The sequence below is a fragment of the Columba livia genome, chromosome 26 (assembly GCF_036013475.1).
Source record: "Columba livia isolate bColLiv1 breed racing homer chromosome 26, bColLiv1.pat.W.v2, whole genome shotgun sequence".
Lineage (NCBI taxonomy): Eukaryota > Metazoa > Chordata > Aves > Columbiformes > Columbidae > Columba > Columba livia.
The window spans coordinates 2,712,917-2,731,981 of NC_088627.1; the positions used below are offsets into that span (position 1 = coordinate 2,712,917).

The window sequence follows — 19,065 nt, forward strand, 5'->3', positions numbered from 1 at the left end:
GAAAGTCGGCATTTTTCTCCCTGCCTCATTGTAGGTGCAGATCAACAGCTCTGGGCAGGAACCGGATTTTCTGCAGCGTGGTTTTCTGCACACATCCCTCACCCCTGTGGACTACGGACCTGGGTTAAGTTTGGATGAGGACTGAGCTACTTAATTGTATTTCCTCCCTTCCCCACCAGAAATTATTTTCATTGTTCTTTCAGAACAAAGCAAAAAGATTTCAAACCACATTTTGGTGAAGAAGGAGGGATTTTCTCTCTCAGCAGCAGCCAGGGATAAAAGCCTCCAGACAGCTGAGAAAGCTGCAGCATTAAAGCCCAAATGCTGAGCTTATCCGGCGAGCACAGCCGGGCTGCGAGGGCTCCAGTGTGATGCTGCACCAAGGCCAGTTTCCCAGGGGCTTGGATGCGCCTCTCCCATATGGAGGTTCCCTCCTCAGTCCCGTTTGCCATGCCAGCCGTGCTGCCTTGTCCACCGAAACAAACGACCTTGAGCAGAGCTGCCGGTCAATAAAATAATTTGCTAACTGATCCATCTTCTGTGGGAAACAGATGAATCAACTTTGGCTCCCTGGGCTGTTTTATGTACGGATGGCAGAGCCGTGAAGTTAAAATAACATGTGCACACACATCCATCTCTATGCAATAAAAGGATGACTCCAAGTGAAAAAATTTGTGTGTTTCTAGATGGCAAAAAAGCATCTCTGCATCTTCTGACACCTGACTTTCCGAGGTGGGTGCTCTTCCCCACCACAACATGGCCCAGGCCACCCTCTCCCTTGCAATGTCCCCTTGTCCCCATGTTGTGCCCATCACTCCCAGCAGCTCTGTCTCCCTGCCCTGTCCTCCGATGGCCCTTCCTGGGGGTTCAGGCTCTGGGAAGCCCTTGGCCACCAGCACCTCCATTCTCCCCAAGGGATGGACTGAAGGCTCCGGTCCCCAGGGTCAGGCTAAAATTTCATCCCCAGAAAGGTGACTTACAGCCGGGAGCAACGTGGGAGGCAGACTCTGCTTTTACGGCTCTCCTGTGCAGCAAAAGCACTAGAAGCAATTAAGAAATGGCCATTTCCACCATGGCAACACATCATCTCGTGGCAATTGGCAGGGGGTGGGAAGGAGCTGGAAATGCAAACCAGCCAGCGCTCCACGGACCGAGGGCTCATGCGTCTGCCAGAGAGCGCGGCAAACTGGGGCACGGGAGGTACGGGAGCAGAAAGGCCCCGAGGCAGCTTGTGCTCAGTGAGCCCCTCGTCACGGCGAGGTGATTAATGCCCTTCTGCTCCCGTGCCTCGCTGCTCCTGCTGCCCCGGCAGGTCCCGCGCCGGTGGGCACCCGGTGAGCGGCTTCGCTTCAGTTTTCTGGTGCCGACAGCAGGGATGGAGATGGCGGCGTGGGGAAAGGGCAGAGCTCTGACCCAGGGACTCGTCCGTGGCCGTGAAATGGTCTATGCATTAACGGCTGTTCCCAGGAGAGGGGTTTTGTCACTGTCCTTCCCCAAGGACCCCAGTTTTTTGGGAATCCCAGGGCTGAGGCTCAGACCCAACTCCTGCCACATGCACGTTGCTCAGATGGGCTGGACCTGCCCGGTGTCAATCTGTTTTCAGATCAATTTGATGAGCACATTGTCTTCGGATTTAGGCTGCTGCAAATAAAGCAGTGCCTGGGAGCAGGAGAGAGCCCAAATTTGAGCACAGGAGCTCCCCAGAGAGTTGCACCCCAGGTTTTAGTCCTGAGGCAGAGGTTGCTGGGGACAAATGCACCTCTGACTTGTTGCCTTACCTGTCTGCCCTACCTGTCTGCTTTCCAAATCCTTCACTCAAATTGTGGCATGAGTTACTGGGACGCATTACTGGGATGAGTTAATCCCCCAGGCTCTCCCGGCAGGTTAACAAGGTTAGGCACAGCTCAGCAAGGTTAGGCACAGCTCAACGGTAGCCCGTAATAAGCTGGTGAGTGGGAGCAAGCAGCCGTGCTCATTGTGGGGAGGTGAGAGGTTGTGGTTTCGTGTCCCAGAGGTTAATGAACCCTACGCAGCCACCCCCGGGGCACAGGAGCTGTTTTAGCTGGACACCAGAGATAAAAGGAGCTGCTCCAAGGGCTTGGAAAAATAGGGTCCCTTCCGCAGGGCCACGGGAAATGTCCTATGCCCCAGCAGCTTCATCCCATGCTCCTCTTCCTCACTGGCAGCCACACACCAGGACTGATGCTGCAGCACCGGCACTGCTGCAGGGCACTTCCTGCGAGCCATTAGCGCAAGCTGGGTAATTAATACCTTCCATGCATGAGGAAAAATGAAAGGCAGGTGGGAGGAGGAGGGGAGGGGAGCCGGGGGGAGCCAGCTCCATTTTGAGGGCAGTCGGGGGGGTCTTGGTGATGTGGAGCCTCCCGGCCACTGCAGCGTTCGCACCTCTGGGGCACGTTGTTCACAGCAGGTCCCACCATGATGCCGTTGGACACTGCATCTTGACCCATGAAACTGGGCATGATCCGTCCTGTATGGCCACAGCAGCTCTGCTCCCTCCTCTTCCTCCTCTTCCTTCTCTTCCTCCTCTTCCTCTTCTTCCTCCTACCACCACAGGACCAGCACCAGGCCCAGCACTGAGTGCTGCAAATCCCCCCTCAGCTGCCCAGCCAGGTCACGGGAAAGTCCCCTCAGTGCTGAAGAAAGCTCCATTTCAGCACCTTAAATACAGTTCCTTAACAAACGAAATGTTTGTTTTCTAAATAATAATAATAATAAAAAAGCATTCCAGCCTTAGGGCATTTAGTGAAATGGCTACAAGCTCATTCAAGCGTGTGTCCATTACCATCCCCACTCCAACCCCCCCGCAGCCCCAGCGTTTTATTCCAGGAGAGTGACTGACAGACTCTGATCGATGCTGATTTGGGTCTTAAATAAACACATTGGCCCTGGTTTGGCGGGGAAGAGCGAGGTGTCGGCATCTGGCTGACAGGCAGAGAGAGGGCAAACTTTGCCAAACGGGCATTTCTTTGTGAATGTATTTTATTTGCTATCAGCATTGTGGCAAAAGCTGGGATGTGGCAGTTAGGACATGGGTTATTTTGCATTTTTCTCCTTTCAGTTATGTTTTTCATAGACAGAAAAATAACTGAGATGGAGTTCAAATATTCCAATAGTATTGTCCTGCTGAAAGCCGTCAGACATGACTAGATCAGACCATCCAGCAGGGAAAGGTGCTTTATTGTTGACAGTTGCTGTCAAGAGAAAAGCCCTTTGATAATTTGCTGAGCTGCACAATTCATGTCTGCAAGAGCCATAGAGCTCCAAGAAACACTGAGATTCTTGGAAATGCAAAAAAGGAAACTCCTCTCTGGCTTTTGCACCAGCATCATGTAGTTCTTACAATTATCGGACATGGTGCATGAGAGAGGAGTGAACTCAGGCTGCTGCAGGTTTGCAAAATATCACTCGGGTCACTTTGTTCCCCCTTTGTGGACCATTTTGTCCAGTCCACCAGTTCGATACACCTCCAACGGCTGTTTCTTGCTTTACCACAGTGTCAGGCGCCAATATCAGAACAGCGGCAGATGAAGTTTGTCGGTGCAACCTCCTCTGCACGATGTGCGGTTGCAGCGCCCGTGTGCTGGGGGCTCATTGGGCAGGTGATTTCTTTATCTCTGCATCTCTGAGCCCTGCGTGCCGGCCTGACCAGAAACCGAGCTGCTCTGACTCGAAGGTCACAAGTTACCGAGCCGAACTGGGAAAGAAATTCCAGGAGAGCAGATTGGGACTGTTCTAATTAAGGGAGAGAGGCAGGGGAAGGGGGGCAAAGCAACACTTGAGCAATCAAACATTTTCCCCTCGCAAAAATCAAACAGTTGGAGGTAGGATTAAGAAGGATGAAATCGCCTTTTTAAAGGAATGTAAAAATGTGGATGTTGGATGATTGACAAATAAAGGGCACTCTCCTTTAATTTAAATATGCTCCTAGTTTGTGCAGAATATGTTAATTTATACATTGCCTAAATAGCCGGTAGCTATTGTCTGTAAACCCACATCAGATCAGGGCAGCAGGGCAGTTAATGTACTGGCTGGATGTTCTGGCTGGTCAGTGAAGCGATCCCGGTTTCCTCCCGCCGCCCTCAGCCCCTCAATGGAATAGCTGAGCTGTAAAAAACTGCCGGGGGCATCAACTGAAGTTCATTCTGTCAGCCCCGCACAGGACAAGGTTCTCCTTCCCACAGCACTGCACGGACCCTCAGACCCGGCTCCTGCGCCCGCTGCTCCCGGAGCTGCTCCCATAGGCTGGGGGGAGTGGGGGACCCTCCGGACCCCTTGCCAGTCCCCGTAGCCCCATAGTGCTGATCTCGGGGGTACCCAGGAGCTGGGGGTGCAGAGGCCGTGCACAGCCCTGCAGCGCCTTCCTCTGTGCCCTGTGCTCCCCTCCTGCCTCAGTTTCCCCATCTGCTGGTTCATCCAGCCCCTCCAGCCCAGCTCTCCTGGGGTTTTAGTCCTGTCTTGTCTCTCTCACAGTCCCACAGCCTCTCTCAAATGTCCTGGACCCCTCTTTGCCATGCCATGCCTCACTGTGGGCTCCTCAGAGCAGCCTTGGTGCTCCAGCCGTATTTTTAACACCGGGAACTTTGGCAGTGCCGGCGAGTGAACGCGATGGTGTCACATAGACCCATGTCTTTGCTCTGCAACGCTCAGCAATGCAGAATGAGCCCTTTTTCTCCATCAGACCCACTGTTGTTGTACAACCCACCGGCCTCAATAGGTGAAATTGTCCTCTTGTCCCTCAAATCAGCCAGTAAACTGGCCATGTTAAGGACTCATCTTACTTAAGAAAGGTCCATCTTCTGCATTCCCGATCCCTTCCAAAAGATCAGTGTGGATCAAGGTTAGAGTGATATGATAAGTAGTAATTATACCGCTGTCCCGCCCCTAATTATTTTCAATATAATTCTGTACCCTCAAGAAACCTTTTAAATAGCGCACGCTCATCAGCACTCTGGTCCGAGGAATTCATTTGTTTCAGGAAAGAAATATTCTCGGGGTTGAATCCTTTGTTAGTCTTTACTAGAGAGACTCTCGCTGCCGTGGGTGGGTACGTGTGCCCCCTGGGAGCCGCGGGGCTGTGCCCATCCGGCACCTGGCCCGCAAAAGAAGGGTTTTGCAGGCACCTCAGAATTTGATTTGTCGGCAGCATAAAGCATTTGGCAAGCAAAGAAAAAACCCCTGGAAGTCTGCTGGAAAATGTCAGTGAAAGACGCTGAGTTTCGCTGTCTTTTATCAGCTTATCGCGCTTTCTTTTCTCGTCTTTTAATCCCACACAAGTGCTGCGGCTCTGATGTGTGAAAGAAAAGGAGATATTAGATCTCTTGGCTGTTCGGCCCTGAGTGTGAGGCTGTGTTCCCGGTCTCTGCCCAGGCATGGGAAGGTGCCGAGCTGCCGTTTCATCTCCTGGTGCTGCCCAAACCTGCCCGGTTTGCCAGGACACGGCTGCCCGGTGAACCTGTGCCCACAGCTCACAGACCTCGGTAGACCTGGGCTTCCCACAGCCCAAATCTGTCCTGGTGTGCTCCTGCCTTCCCTGTTTGAGAACCAAGGATGAGTTTCTGAGCAAGTTACCTCACTGAAATAGTTAATGAGAAATTATACCATCCCCCACCCCTCTCCCCCCAGCTCACCACCCCTCCGAAAAAAAAAAATCAGAATAATAATTAAAAGATGCCTAGAAACGCTCTTGGAAGAGCATAAATTCTGAAGATGAAAGTAAATGATTAAAATAATTAAATACTTCAAGTTGACAAGCAGAAGCAGAATCTTGCCAACGGACATTTGTCGGTAATTAGTTAATTAATCCTAACACAAATTATAAGCCATAACAAACCAGTGAGGCTGAACACAGCCGGCTGTTCAGAATTAAACTTGGAAAAAGAGGGAATGAGAGAAAGAAGGAAGAAAAGTTTTAAGGTTGTTGCGGATCGCAGGGAAGACGCGGTGTCAAAAAGCAAGGACTGGAACCAGCACACGAGCTGGGAGAGGGGACAGGAATCAGCACACGTGCTGGTAAAGGGGACAGGCCAGTGCTGGTGGCCCTGAGAACCCCCGCAAGGCTCTTGGATGTGATGGATGGAGCAAGGATGGGGTGATGGGTCCGGCTGGGCTGCACGGTGGGACGGGATGCTCGGAGCAGACAGTACAGAACTCGGGATTTCCACCCTTTTAATGTGTGTGAATGTGGAACAAAGGCTCCCCAGCTCTGTTTCCAGCTCTGCCACCAATGCCAGTGTGTGAGTTGAGACAGGTCACTTGGCCAGGCAAAGAAACAAGCTGGTCTGTGCGATCGGGGTCCCCTCAGGTCGCTGGGAAGATGGTGACATTAATCCAGCAGTTTCTGGAAGACGAGTGTGGGATGGTGTCTCAGAAGGGCTCTGTCTTGGGGTGCTGGGAGGGAACCTGCAAACCAACTGCCTGTTAACACCCTGATTTAGAAAGCAAAAAAATAAAGGCCAGGTTGGTGCTTGGGAGCTGGTTCCAGCCAAGGGAAACCAGGTGCAAACGACACCAGGTCACAGACGTGGCCAGAAGGGACCGGCCGTGGTGCACACCGAATCACCAGGAGGACGGGGGAGACGGAGCAGCCGCTTTGCCTCGTGCAATGAGGAGAGGTTAATGAACCGCAGGCTGGTTTCCCACCTCCGCTCACCTTGGCTCAAGTCCAATTTTCAGCCCGAGATTAAGCGAGCCCAGTGACCCACAGGCCAGAGCCGGTGAGTGACAGCTCGTGCGGCAGCGTCCCTGTGCGCTCGCACGCGGAGTGGGGCTGCGGGTGCACCCCACGGCCAGGCTGTGCCCTTCCTTCCGCGCTAAAACGGCTCAGTTTAAGTGAGAAGTGGGACACACAAGTTGCAAATGGGCTTTTATCGGTGAGGACGAGAAGGCAGGAGACGCTCGGAAGGAATGAGCAGATGCCAGGGCAGTGGGACCTTCCCACAGATCCCTCATTTTCAGTGCCTGATGTGCCACGTCTGGGTCTGTATCATGCGAGGAGGAGTGCGAACACGTGAGCACACAAGACCATCCGCTGATGTGCTTCACACCAAAGACATAATTTACAACGATAAGAACTTAAAAATGGAAAGCTCATCTTTTTTTGGCCAAAATCCTCCAAGATGCATGCGGAGCGGGTTCTTCTTTGCCACAAAACCCATCCAGAGCTCCGCTGGAGAGGAAGTTTTATTCTGCATGTGTGTGAGCATGTGTACGCGCGTGTTCGAAGTGTTTTGCATTATGTGAGCTCTGACCTTCAGAGGAGAACAGAAGGAATATTTTCCCCCCTGGGGCTAGAGTTGTCAGTGAAATGTCTGTCTTTCTTAATAATTTCAATCCGGGTGACAGGGGACAGGGCATTTTGCTCTGAACGAACGTACTGTAAAAACTGTCAGATAGAATTTGTCTCAAGAAGCAACATTTCTATCTATTCAGGGTCATAATTACAGGCATCGTATGACCTGTGGAGCAGCACATTTTTCTCAACTGAAAGAAAAGGAGTCCTAAAATAGGTGGTTTGGTCTTCTGCAGAGCTTTGGGTTAAACCAAAAAGGATTCCAAGCAGTAACAGTGATCTCCAGCTTGCTTTGTTTGGTTGCTGGTTGTTGTTTCTATTAAAATCCAGAATAAACTGTGCACAGAAATGACGTAGCAGAAGAGAAGGGATATAAATTGCCATTCACTGGGCCGGAGTAATGGCCTATTTCGTCCTATATCCTGCCTGCCCCGCTGAATTTCCTCCAAAGTGACAGTGGCCAGCGTATTTTTAATGAACTGAATAAGTAACTAAATGGGTAATTAACCAAATGAGCATGACGATAATTTGATTGTGCTTTCCCCACTTTTAAAACACAGGAAATAGTAAGAAAAGTAATAATTCAGTGACCAGCAGGAATTCGAACAGGACAGAGCTAGAGGAGCTGGGGGGAGCTTTGTCTAGATGTTGTTGTCTATAAGTCCCCCACAGTGCTGCAGAAATCGCTGTTTGCTTTGTTAAACATTTTGATTCCTTGATTTGAGCCTCCTCAGTGGGGAAAAACAAAACAAAATTACTAGAAGCAGCTTTTCTTTTTATGGTTTAATTTTACAATTAGCAGCAGTTATGCGATGATCACCCTGCTGGACCCCGCGGAGCGGGACAGTCGTGGGTCACACACCACTCAAAGCCACACACGGTGCTGGGATCTCCAGCCTGGTTTTGTGTCACGGAGCTTTTGTAATATCAGCCTGTTGCTTCCCCGCCCCACCAAGGAGGTTTGAGCAGCAAATCAAACTGGGAGAGGGAAAGTTGACACAGTGGGAAGCAGCCACGATGCTGGGGAGCTCCAGAAATGGGAAAACCGGGAAATAACGAATAACAGTCCCTGTCCCTGGGCATCCCAGCTGCCTGGGGTGAATATCCTCTTGCTCACTGCAAAGAGACAGCGATGGCCGCTGCAGAACAGCTCGGGTAGGAGCATCCTGCACCGAGCGGGGCCCCAGCTGGTCTGTGCCACGTTCTCACCTGCGAGATCAACCCTGCCAGAGCCGCACACAAGCGCTAATCAGCTCTATTGACATGCCAGACGGCCGGTTACAATCCATTTGCACCTGCACACTCCAGCGGACGCCCCGCTCTTGCCAGCGCAGGTGGAGGGTAAACACTCTGCAGTGGTCTGGGACCGGGGGAGCAGCGCGGTGGGGGCTGCTGAGATCCACACCACCGGGCACCGACCTTTCCCGACAAGTTCGGCAGGAATAACGACAGGTTCCCTTCCATGGTGGAAACTATTCCCCGATTCCTGCTGGGCAGAGATGTCCTCCCATTCTTATTCCGATGTAATAATGTCAGAAGCGCCTTCGCCCCGGGAAGAGCGGTAGGTGTGTTCTGGATGTACGCGTGCTTCCTAAACAGGGAAATTCAATCTGTCAAGAAAATTCAATAACAACCTTAACGTTTAATTGCACCCTAGGGCCCAATCAAAATCAACAAGGACGGTAGTTGTTGATTTTTCATTAACCTTCTCTTAAAAAGGTCTCAAAAAATTGCAGAGTTAGACTGGCTGGCTGTACATACATGTGCAATGTGTACAAAGATCCACAGGGAAAAATGTGTTTAAAACTTCGGGTTGAATCCACATAGAAAATACTGAAGCACTGGCACAGAACTCGGCCATCGTTAGGTAAAAGAAAACATCCTGTTTTGATTTATGCACGCAGCACTCAATTTAACAAGTGTAGCTACAGGCAATTGGAAAACAGTCAAAATGGTGAATTTGCTGCTTACACTCATTTATACTGTTTCCCGAAGACAATTTGCTGTTGCTTTCTGGCACATTTAGTATTTTTTAAACCACACAAAGGTTATGCCCAGCTCTCGTAATTACACAGTGACTTTCTCGGTGTAGGTGCAGTTGGGCGCTTGCCAGGTGCTGGAGCATCCAGAGTTTTATTTCCTGGGGCTGCCGCCTTCACGGCAACTGCCGGGGGGGTTTAATGCTTCGGTGACCCCTTTCATTACCGCGGGGCTGGGCCTTTGTGGAGCGGCACTTAGTGAACGTATTAGACGGGGCTCAGGCAGAGGGTAATCAATACACCAAGTGCCAGTTGGAGTCACTCTGCTCGTCAGGATGGCGCCAGCACTTAGACAATATCCAGGCAATTAGAGTATTTGGTTTGTTTCTCTTGTTATTAATTATCTACGTCACAGCCACACCTGGAAGCTTCCGGGTGCCGCGCAGCCCCGTAAGACAAGGCAGTTTTTAAGTAGATAGTTGGGGGGAAAGAAGGGAATAGCAGAGAACAGGATTTGTGGCTGTCAGAACCACATCTGGCCAGGGGGTGGGCAGAGATGCCACCCCAGCTCTGTACCTGAGCTCACGGCGTGGACCAAAACCAATCCTGTTTTGGCTCAATGGGTGGGATGGGGGCAGCAAGAGGGACTCTGGACCTGAGCGCGCTGTCGTGGTTCCCGGCCACAGAGGCGGCGGGAGCTGCAGGGAGCCCGGCACACAGCTGGAACAGCTGGAAATACCCCAAACAGAGACACGGGCAGCAAACCCAGCACCCATCGCTCCGGGAAGGGTTTCATTGCCTCTCACAGCTCGATTCCCCTCGACTACACGGATCAGAAGCTGCAGGAGCACCAGACATTTATTTCCAAAAGAATTTGTGCCCAAGGAAATTGCCAGAAAAGGAGGGATTAGTGCTTTTCTTTCCTCTCAGACTCCACAGAGCAGCCCATCAGGCAGGCGGCCATTCGCTCTGGCTGACGCTGCTGAGCCCACTCTGTTCATTTGAGTGCTTTATTCCAGCTCGGTTTATTTTATTCCAGCTCGGTTTATTTGAGTGCTTTATTCCAGTTTTACTCCAGTTTGGTTTTACTCCAGAGCGCGGCGCAGAAGCGGGATGTGTCACTGCCATTGTCACCGCTCCACCTCCCGCATCGAGACCCTGCTCTTTAACACCACACACGGTGCATTTTGGCCAAGAACGGCACCGAACACCCAGACTCGCAGGACTCTCGTCCCAAACCGAACTCCCAGGTCTGTCCGGAACCTCCGAGCAGCCCCGTCCCCACGGAGCGTGCGCGGGGGCGGCGGGAGCCCCCAGCCCGGCCTGGTGCGGTGCCGGGGTCGTCGGGGTCCGGTGAGCGGGACATAACCCGGGGGTGAACGGGACATAACCCGGCGCTCTTTTCCGCGGTCCCTTCCCGCCGCCATCGCCGCCCCGCACCACGTGACGCAGCGCCGCGTGACCCCGCCCCCCGGCTGGCGTCATCACTGCGCGCCAGCGCCTGCGCGGGAGGGAAGGAGGCGGCGGCGCTTCGCTGTGTCACGGCGCGGCCCGAGGGGACGGGACAGCGGGGCCGCCATGGAGTACCTCATCGGCATCCAGGGCCCCGACTACGTCCTGGTGGCCGCCGACACGGTGGCGGCCTCCAGCATCGTCCAGATGAAGCACGGTGAGAGGCGAGGCCTGCGCGGGGAGCCCCGCCGCTGTTCCGGGGGCGGGGGGGTCGGGAGTTCTCTCTGCCCCGGGTAGGCCCGGCGGGGAGCCCCGGAGCGGCCCTGGGCAGACAGGGCTGCGGGGGATGAGGGATGAGGGATGAGCTCCGTCTGGGTGGTCACGGTGCTCCGAGGCTCTGACTGGGTGAAGATGAATGTCCCCGTTGAGGTTTTATTGGTTGGGGGGGCTGCTGGCCGGGCTCTGGCACACAGAGTGAGCTGAGGGCTCAAAGGACCGGTCGCTGAGTGTAAAGTTTCCACACCTGAGCCCATATTAGTTGGTTTGTCACGTTAACTTAGCAGTTCAGGTCAGTGCTGGCTCATTAACCCAAACCGCAATGTACCGCAATGTAGGTGAGTTAAAAAAGCTGCACGGGGATAGCAGTGCGTGAGATTAAACGCTTGGTTTTGTCTAATTCATTGGTAAAAGGTAATTTCTGGGGAAAAAATGAAATATTGGAAGTAAAACCTTCAGTGAAAGCTTTAGCTCAAGAATATTAGCCAAACTGTAACATGGTTTTGGTTGCTTGATGTGGTAGAATATTTAAAGTAGAACAGTCTCTGAACCAAATTCTTAGTCCTGAGCCCAGGAAGCACCACATCTAATGTTGAACTTTGACCTCAGTGTTCTATGTGAAGTTTTAGTCTTCATTGTTGTATAAGAAAGACAATACATTTCTGAAATGCCTGAAGGAAGCACTTTGTGCGTCTCAGCTTTGTTTCTTTTGGTGACGTTCCAGAACATAATGTAGTTCTCAGAGTCTCTTAACTTTCTTGGTTCTGAAAGAAATCATAATGTGTTATGATAGTGGCAAAATAGTTTATTCTTTCTCATGACTGTGGCTCTTAATATTATTTTTCTTTGTCCAGACCATGACAAAATGTTTAAGATGAGTGAAAAGATCTTGCTCCTGTGTGTCGGGGAGGCTGGAGACACTGTGCAGTTTGCAGAATACATCCAGAAAAATGTTCAGCTCTACAAAATGAGAAATGGTGAGTGAAGGAGCACAGTTACTCACTGAGGGGCTGGAAGCCGAGTTAATAAACCGGAATTAGACTAATGATGCTTTGTCATTAAAGAATATCATGTAATTTCAAAATAGGAACGAGAAGTCGGGAAGTGAAACATGAATATGGATTTGTCTTGTTATCAAATACACACATTTCTTCTCCAGGTTATGAATTGTCTCCTACTGCAGCTGCAAACTTTACGCGCCGAAACCTGGCTGACTATCTTCGGAGTCGAGTGAGTAAGAGCTGAAAGATTTTGGCAAAGGCTCGCAGGGGAAGATTTCCATTTTCAAGTAATGAAGTCTGATGAAAAAGGTGGCAGCTTCTGTCTTTAGTGGTCAGTTCACTTTGCTGAAAGGATGTTTTATTAAAACATAACTTGATTTGCATATTTAAAAAACTTATCGCTTATCAATAACTGATACAACTGTAGTCTTGAAATTCCAGCCTTAGGCCCAATAAACATTTTGTCACAGCACTGCAGACAGCTCAGTCAATTAAGCCTCTTTAACACTGAGATAAGGTTGTCAGTTTTCATGCAAATGCGCTCAATCCGTTTAATCTTCTTGGAAAATGGTTTAATAGAGCAAAGCTGTTTGATGTACTTAGCAAAACAAGCCCTTTTTGTAAACAGCAACACAAGGCTTTCAGTAAATATCAAACCCAAGTCTGAGCTGTATTTTCAAGTTACTAAAGTGAAGTTACTAATTTTTCTCCTGGTAATTTTTTCAAAGTATGAGAAGATGTCATGAAGGGGCAAATGGGCTTTTCAGGATCCAAGGTTAGGAAGGGTCATTGATTCCGTTTCTGACACGGGTGACACCTGAAGGCAGCGAGTTTTCCAGTGGGTGTGTTTTGCGGAACTCTGTGCAGTGTGGGGGCCGTTGTGAAGGGGGTGGTGGTGTTTGGTGCCTCATCCCAAGGGTGTCTGACCTGTGCACACGGTGCAGGTGAGGCTGACACCGAACATCCTGCCTGTTTGCGCAGAGGCAGCTATTTCTTATGTACGATTTAAAGTACCACTAACAGGAGTGATTTAACAGGTAAATTTAGCCAGCAGGATGTGGCACTGTCATCTTCCTCAGTGCTGTGTCCCCTGAGCCCCAATTGTCCCCATGTGTCCCCTCCTCCCTTCCAGCTCCCCTGCTCCAGATGGGCAGCACAGTGGGGAGGACACTGGCAAAGGCAGATGTGTTTATTTACCGGAGACACAATGTTGTGCTGCTGCAGATGGCAATGCCCTGGAGCAAGCGCTGCACTCTGACACTGCTGTCACACCACAGCCATCTCCTTTTCTTTAAACACAGCCCTCCGTGATCTGCTTGTGGGATCATCAATTTGATCATCCAAATCATGCCATCATTTTTTTTTTTTCTTTCCTGTGAATTTTTGTTACATTTTTGTCATAATTTGTGGGCTACCAGAAGGACTAACGCTAGCTCTCTGTAGCTATTTAAATTGCTGTAGGATTCCTGGAGGCTACTAGTTTAATTAGGTGGATGATAAAAATGAAAAGGTAAAACATGTCACCACCTCCTGTTAGAAACAGGAAATAGTTTAGAAATAAAAAGTTCTAACACTGAAACAGTTCAGGCATTATACTGTTGTTGTGGTCTCGTCTGCAACAGAGCTTGTTCTGTGGTGTTAATTACCATCTGGGTTCTTCCCTGTATTATGTAGTTGGATTTCTTTTATGAACCTTGTGGCTCCTGCAGTCCGAGCTCCTGCTCTCTTGGGGATGACTGTCATGTAAGGCAGTGCCTCCACGTTCTTCTGGTGGGAAATATCAAGTGTAACGACGCTTAAAAGGTGAAGTAGGGTCTGAAAAATGTCTTTGATTTCCATTTATCTGTTGCAATTGAGCCAAACCTAGAAACAGCTTTGGAGCCAGCTGGATTTCCTGTAGGTGAGTGGTGCTGTAGTTCCCCTTCCACGTGACCTGCTCCAGCATCTCACTTCAGCCACCTGCTCAATCAAGCGCCTGGTTTGGTACATTAACACACTACTGAGGTTGTGTGGTGGGGGCAATAGGAAAAATACCCCCCCACACCCCTCCAGACAGGACGAAGTTGAGTTTCTTGTTGTGCTGCCATGTTTAACTCCCGGTGATGGGCTCTGGCCCCGGGCCCACGCCTGGCAGGAGCTTCCCCATGCCCACCTTGTCCCCTTGCTGTGACTTTGGCTTCCGCCAGATGTCACAGCGCTGCTGTCACCGCCCGGCCTCCCGCTGCCGAGCCGCTTGGTTCAGTGTGTTTAGCACAACTGTTCAGCTGTAAATTCTGAAGAATTTCACACATCTCTTAATTGCCGTAGTTATTTTAAGTCAAACAGCACAAAGTGCAAAGCTGCTTGGGATGAGAAATGTCGCCTTTAACGGGAAGGTCAAGTTTGGAAAAAAAGTCAAGTTTGTCAGTTATCCCCTCATTTGGTAGCCCTTTAATCACACCAGTCTTGTAAAGAGTTTTGAACTGTTAGGATGGATTTAGTTAAGCCAAGGGGCTGCCTTTGGGCTGGACTAAAGTACGGAGGTGTATGAGGAATAACCAGTCTAGCACTGAGGTGTTAGTCCCACTAAGAGCCCTATGAGGTCCTGTCTGCAAATTTAGTTAGTAATCACTGAAGTACTAAATAGATTATGTATATTTTCTAATGCTTAAATCCTACCTTTCTTGAATAATAAGGTGGTGTGAGGAACAGTTGATTTACATTTGAGTTTTAAGAAGTTGTTTCTAAGGCCATTAGCGGTAGAAACTACAGCTGAACAACAGCTTACAGATCTGTGCAAGTCTGTATAACACCATTTATTTATGGTTGAGTATCTCGCATATGCCAATGTTGGTAATTCAAAGTCACACAGTAATTTGAGTGATCTTGTGTCATGGCGCTTAAATATCAACTTGTGTGATGTTTCAGAATAAATAAACGATGAAATACAGACTAATTAAACTAATGCAGCTGCATGGTAACTTGGTTCCAAATAGTCTTGAATGCTTTGAAGATTAAATCACACAATTTACAGTGATGTTTGATATATGTGTAACTGTAGCTGGTTTTATTCTTTCTCACTATCTTGTCAAAGTCAAAACATGGTATCATGTAATAATTTTTTGAGTGCAAATCCACTGTACTTAGTATCAAAATTAGCTTTTCCTTATGATAACATTTTGGCTTTAGTGTAGGGTTAAGGCTGGTGTGATTGGGGGAAGAGCGTGCTCAATGAACAAAGAAGTTCTTATAAACTGCAGAATGTTCATGTTGTTCTCACGTGTTGGTGGTAAAAATGCACAAGTCGTGTGTTGAGATGAAAGAATCTGGTATGAAAACATCATTAAAGCTTTTTGAAGTTTGAATCTGCCATGAAAGCTTGAGAATCAGAGTGCTATGTTTTCACTTCAGCATTCCATGTTCCCAGAAGACAGTCTTGATGTGTTTGCTAGTGGTGCTTTATGGGGGAGGATTGTGCAACCAGTGATGTTGCGGGTCTGTAGGTAGCAAGGGGAATTAGGATTGCAGACTCTTCACAAGCGCCCGGTTCTGCCTGCAGACCCCTTACCACGTCAACCTGCTCCTGGCCGGCTACGATGAGCACGACGGGCCCGCGCTCTATTACATGGATTACCTGGCGGCTCTGGCGAAAGCTCCGTTTGCAGCGCACGGGTACGGCGCGTTCCTCACCCTCAGCATCCTCGACCGCTATTACAAGCCAAGTAAGTGGAGTGTGTGTAGAAGAAATTCTTCTGTTACAGGTTAATGAATTACAGGCTTAAACTGAGAGATTGGCTTTTGCTGACTCAGATGGTCCAGCACAATTGCTGAGGTGGTACAGATTTGAACTTGACTTTTTGTTAGAATAAATGTAGCTTTAAAGATTGCCTTCTGGTTTTGCTGAAAGGGTAATACGAAACGAGTCAACTCCTTAACGTGTTTTCCTGTTTGAAGCATAACAGACTGTAAGTGGAGGAAGTTTCAATTTATTCTAAAACATGACTAGGCTTTCCTGGATCATTAGCTGCTAGTAGTCTGTTTTTAATAAATAACATTTTGATAGCTTTACCTTCTACTTGCTTGTCTGTTGGCTACGACATGTACATTTTCCCAGAGTATCAATTTTAGGAGGGCAGTTCCAGATTCTGTTGCTCCATATCTTGGATTGGCTCTGTGTGATATATTAAAAGCAAACAAGTGAAAAGATATTCCTAGCAAGATTTCCTTCTGTACTCTGCAGTGGTGGCGATGAAGATTGGTTGGCTTGGTTTACAGCTTCACGCACATGATACCTCTTGATCGTAATTCTTGTACGTGTCTGTACCTGTCTAAAGTTTTAATTTTAGAATCATAATCCAGTTCTTGCGCTGCCAAGGAATAAATATGGTCCCATCCCCACTTTACAGATGAGGTAATGTTCAAAGCTTGGAATATTCTTAATCTGACATCTCTGGCTTTAGCTACAAAACTCCTTTACTCCTGCGTGCAAAGCTGAGTTTAATATCATAGAGAGATGTTTGCTTAGTAATCCTTCTGCCCGAGCAGTGGACACAGGGCTGGAATGAACTCTAGAAACAGGTTTTGTGAGATCCACAGAGCTTAGTTGTTTACTTGTCCTGCCCCTTGAAAGCGATACTGCTCCGTTTTCACCATTCCTTGTGAAAAGAGGGAAATAGTGACCTACAATATGTTGTCATGGCTGGTTGTCCCCATAGAGTGCTGGATTTTATCCAAATGGGTGAGAATAGCCAGGGCATCACACACGTGCCTTTCCCATTCTTAAAACTAATACCCAGCAGGGAACGTAGCACTAAAACCCGTCTCCTCATACTGTCGCTGACTTGCAGCCGGCTGTGGACAGATGGAGCTGATTTAAACTGTAATAAACTCGGGGAGAGAGAGACGGCTGGACTTCTCCGCAGCCCAGTCCCTGGCCATGGGAGGCAGAATTCCGTCATGCTTCCCATTCGGTGGAACAAATCGATTCTCAATGGCTTGTTGCAGCGTGAGCGCGTCAGTGCAGGGCGTCCTTGGTACATCTGGAAAGTGTTTTCTGTGAGCTGGGAAGGAGAGGGTTTGGTGCTCAGCTGAAAAGTTGTTTAAATTTAATAAAGTTTCTGTTGAGAGAGATGGCCTCTAATTAAATCAATCTGTGGATGTTTTCTCTTTCAGGTATCACACGTGAGGAAGCTATGGAGCTCCTAAAAAAATGTCTAGAGGAGGTGAGTTGCCAAACTTAGGGCCTTATGATCTTGAGAAAGGAACGTTTGTTTGCATTCATTTGCTGATGTTTTCCTGTTCTTCTTGTCGCATTTTTTTGCCGTCTTTGCCAGAAGGGGTAATAAATGCATGTTGACCAGATGTGGAATAGCTACTGGGAAACTGATGGAACGACTTCTCCTTGGTGCCATCTCAAGGCATATCAGGGATAAGAGGGATTTGTGGGCACTTGCGTTGTCTTAGCATGGTTCATGTCCTCCAGAACATAAACTTGAAGCCTAATTGCTTTTCTTCTGCTTTTTCCATGCTTAGCATAATATTGACACAGACAGCCTTTGACTTTTTCCTTTTATGTTTCTTCTGAACATAATGCAAGCATCCTTCTGTTATTGTGTATATACCTGCAAGCGTACTTCTCTTCCAGCTTGTGAAGTGATATCTGAGTTAAAAATTTAACCTTAAAGTTCAGGATCAATTTTAGCGTAAACATGACCTTTCATACTCCAAGGCTTTTATTGTAGGATAATATTCTTCATCCTTGTCTTTAAGAGACTGAATTGAATGTAAGTGGGAAGAAACATCTGGGGAAACATAGGGTAGAAATACTCTAAAGTGGTTCTGCTTGAAGGATCTTTTGGATACGTACACTTTGTGCCCTACGTTGTAGCTGACTGGTCTTCCTGCTTCAATGTCTTCCTTGTTAACAAGCTTGTCTATTTTGCATCCAGTCTCGTCTAACGTGGATGGTCTTATAGCAGAGAACAAACTCACTCTGACTCCTGAGCGGTGAAAACAACACTCTAGTTCCTGATATGTCATGTTGCTAGAACCAGGATGGAAATTTACATGTGCAACAGCGTATCCCTTAAATGAATGCTCTCATCTTTTATTTAAGCTTTGAATGAATCTCATCTCTTTGTCTTGTCTTTTGTTGAACAGCTTCAGAAACGCTTCATCCTAAATCTGGCTTCTTTCAATGCCCGGTTCATTGACAAGGATGGCATCCATGAAGTGGAGAATATACCCCTATCAAAAGCAACGTCCTAACCCCTGAGATCTTTCTTCAGCAGTCGTCTTTTTTGTTCACTTTGTTTTTTTCTATACATTTGGAGCACACAAGTCGTGTAGTGCACTGAGAGATCAAATAAAGATTGACATTTATATAGCCAGTTTTATCTTTTTATTCCACTGATCCTTCCTGAGAGTGTTTAAGTGAACTGTTCCACAGTGAAGGTGAAACTGGATTTACTGTTAATGGGTGCACATGTGGGTTCTTGCTTTTCTTTCCTCTTCTGATATTTTACTACCCCCCCAAGTGTTCTTAGGTGTGGGAAAGCTGGTACTATATTATCTAGATGACAATGTGTGCTGTCATCCATTCTCATAATTCAAACTCGAAACACGCCAGGCAGGTGTTTCATGCTGAACATACAGCACCAACTTCATTTTTCTGAAGATATTACCACTGTTTGCTTTGTAAAACAATAATAATCAGTTTTCAAAGACTTGCTTTTGTTATACTTTGTTTATTCTAATCCAAGTGAAAGGTGAAAAAGCTTTCCAAATAGAATGGAATTTTAAGATGCTAACTTAACTGACCTGGCTGTGGTTGTGATACCGGGAAAGAATATTCTGCTGGCACAGTAGGCTCATAACTTCGTTAAGTATTTTAAATATAAACTGATGTATTAATTGCATAATTGTTTGACAATGTGAGTCTTTTCCCCCAAAACTTGTCAGTCTTAGAGACCAAGTATTTCCATCTTTTGAGCAGGTGAGGGCTGGATTAGAGACTGAGACTTGCTTAATGTCACGGAAGAGATTTGCAGCTCATCCTGCCTCTTAA

The 19,065-nt window shown here is 48.3% G+C and overlaps 1 protein-coding gene across 1 annotated transcript; it reads left to right on the top strand.

Annotated features, from left to right (window-relative positions):
- The first annotated feature begins 10,753 nt into the window (after positions 1 to 10,753).
- Positions 10,754 to 18,388, top strand: PSMB2 (proteasome 20S subunit beta 2). Its single transcript, XM_065041650.1, has 6 exons — positions 10,754 to 10,960; positions 11,874 to 11,996; positions 12,179 to 12,249; positions 15,559 to 15,721; positions 17,172 to 17,221; positions 18,159 to 18,388. Exons 1-6 carry the CDS (start codon positions 10,870 to 10,872, stop codon positions 18,264 to 18,266), a joined length of 606 nt encoding a protein of 201 aa, XP_064897722.1. The 5' UTR covers positions 10,754 to 10,869; the 3' UTR covers positions 18,267 to 18,388.
- Positions 18,389 to 19,065: the final 677 nt, after the last annotated feature.

What these genes read in the sequence shown, in the direction of transcription:
- PSMB2 (XM_065041650.1), top strand. Translation starts at nt 10,870, where the DNA reads ATGGAGTACCTCATCGGCATCCAGGGCCCCGACTACGTCCTGGTGGCC. An exon ending in GCTCTACAAAATGAGAAATG is followed by an intron (nt 11,997 to 12,178) that starts GTGAGTGAAGGA and finishes TTTCTTCTCCAG; the next exon opens with GTTATGAATTGTCTCCTACT. An exon ending in CGACCGCTATTACAAGCCAA is followed by an intron (nt 15,722 to 17,171) that starts GTAAGTGGAGTG and finishes TTTCTCTTTCAG; the next exon opens with GTATCACACGTGAGGAAGCT.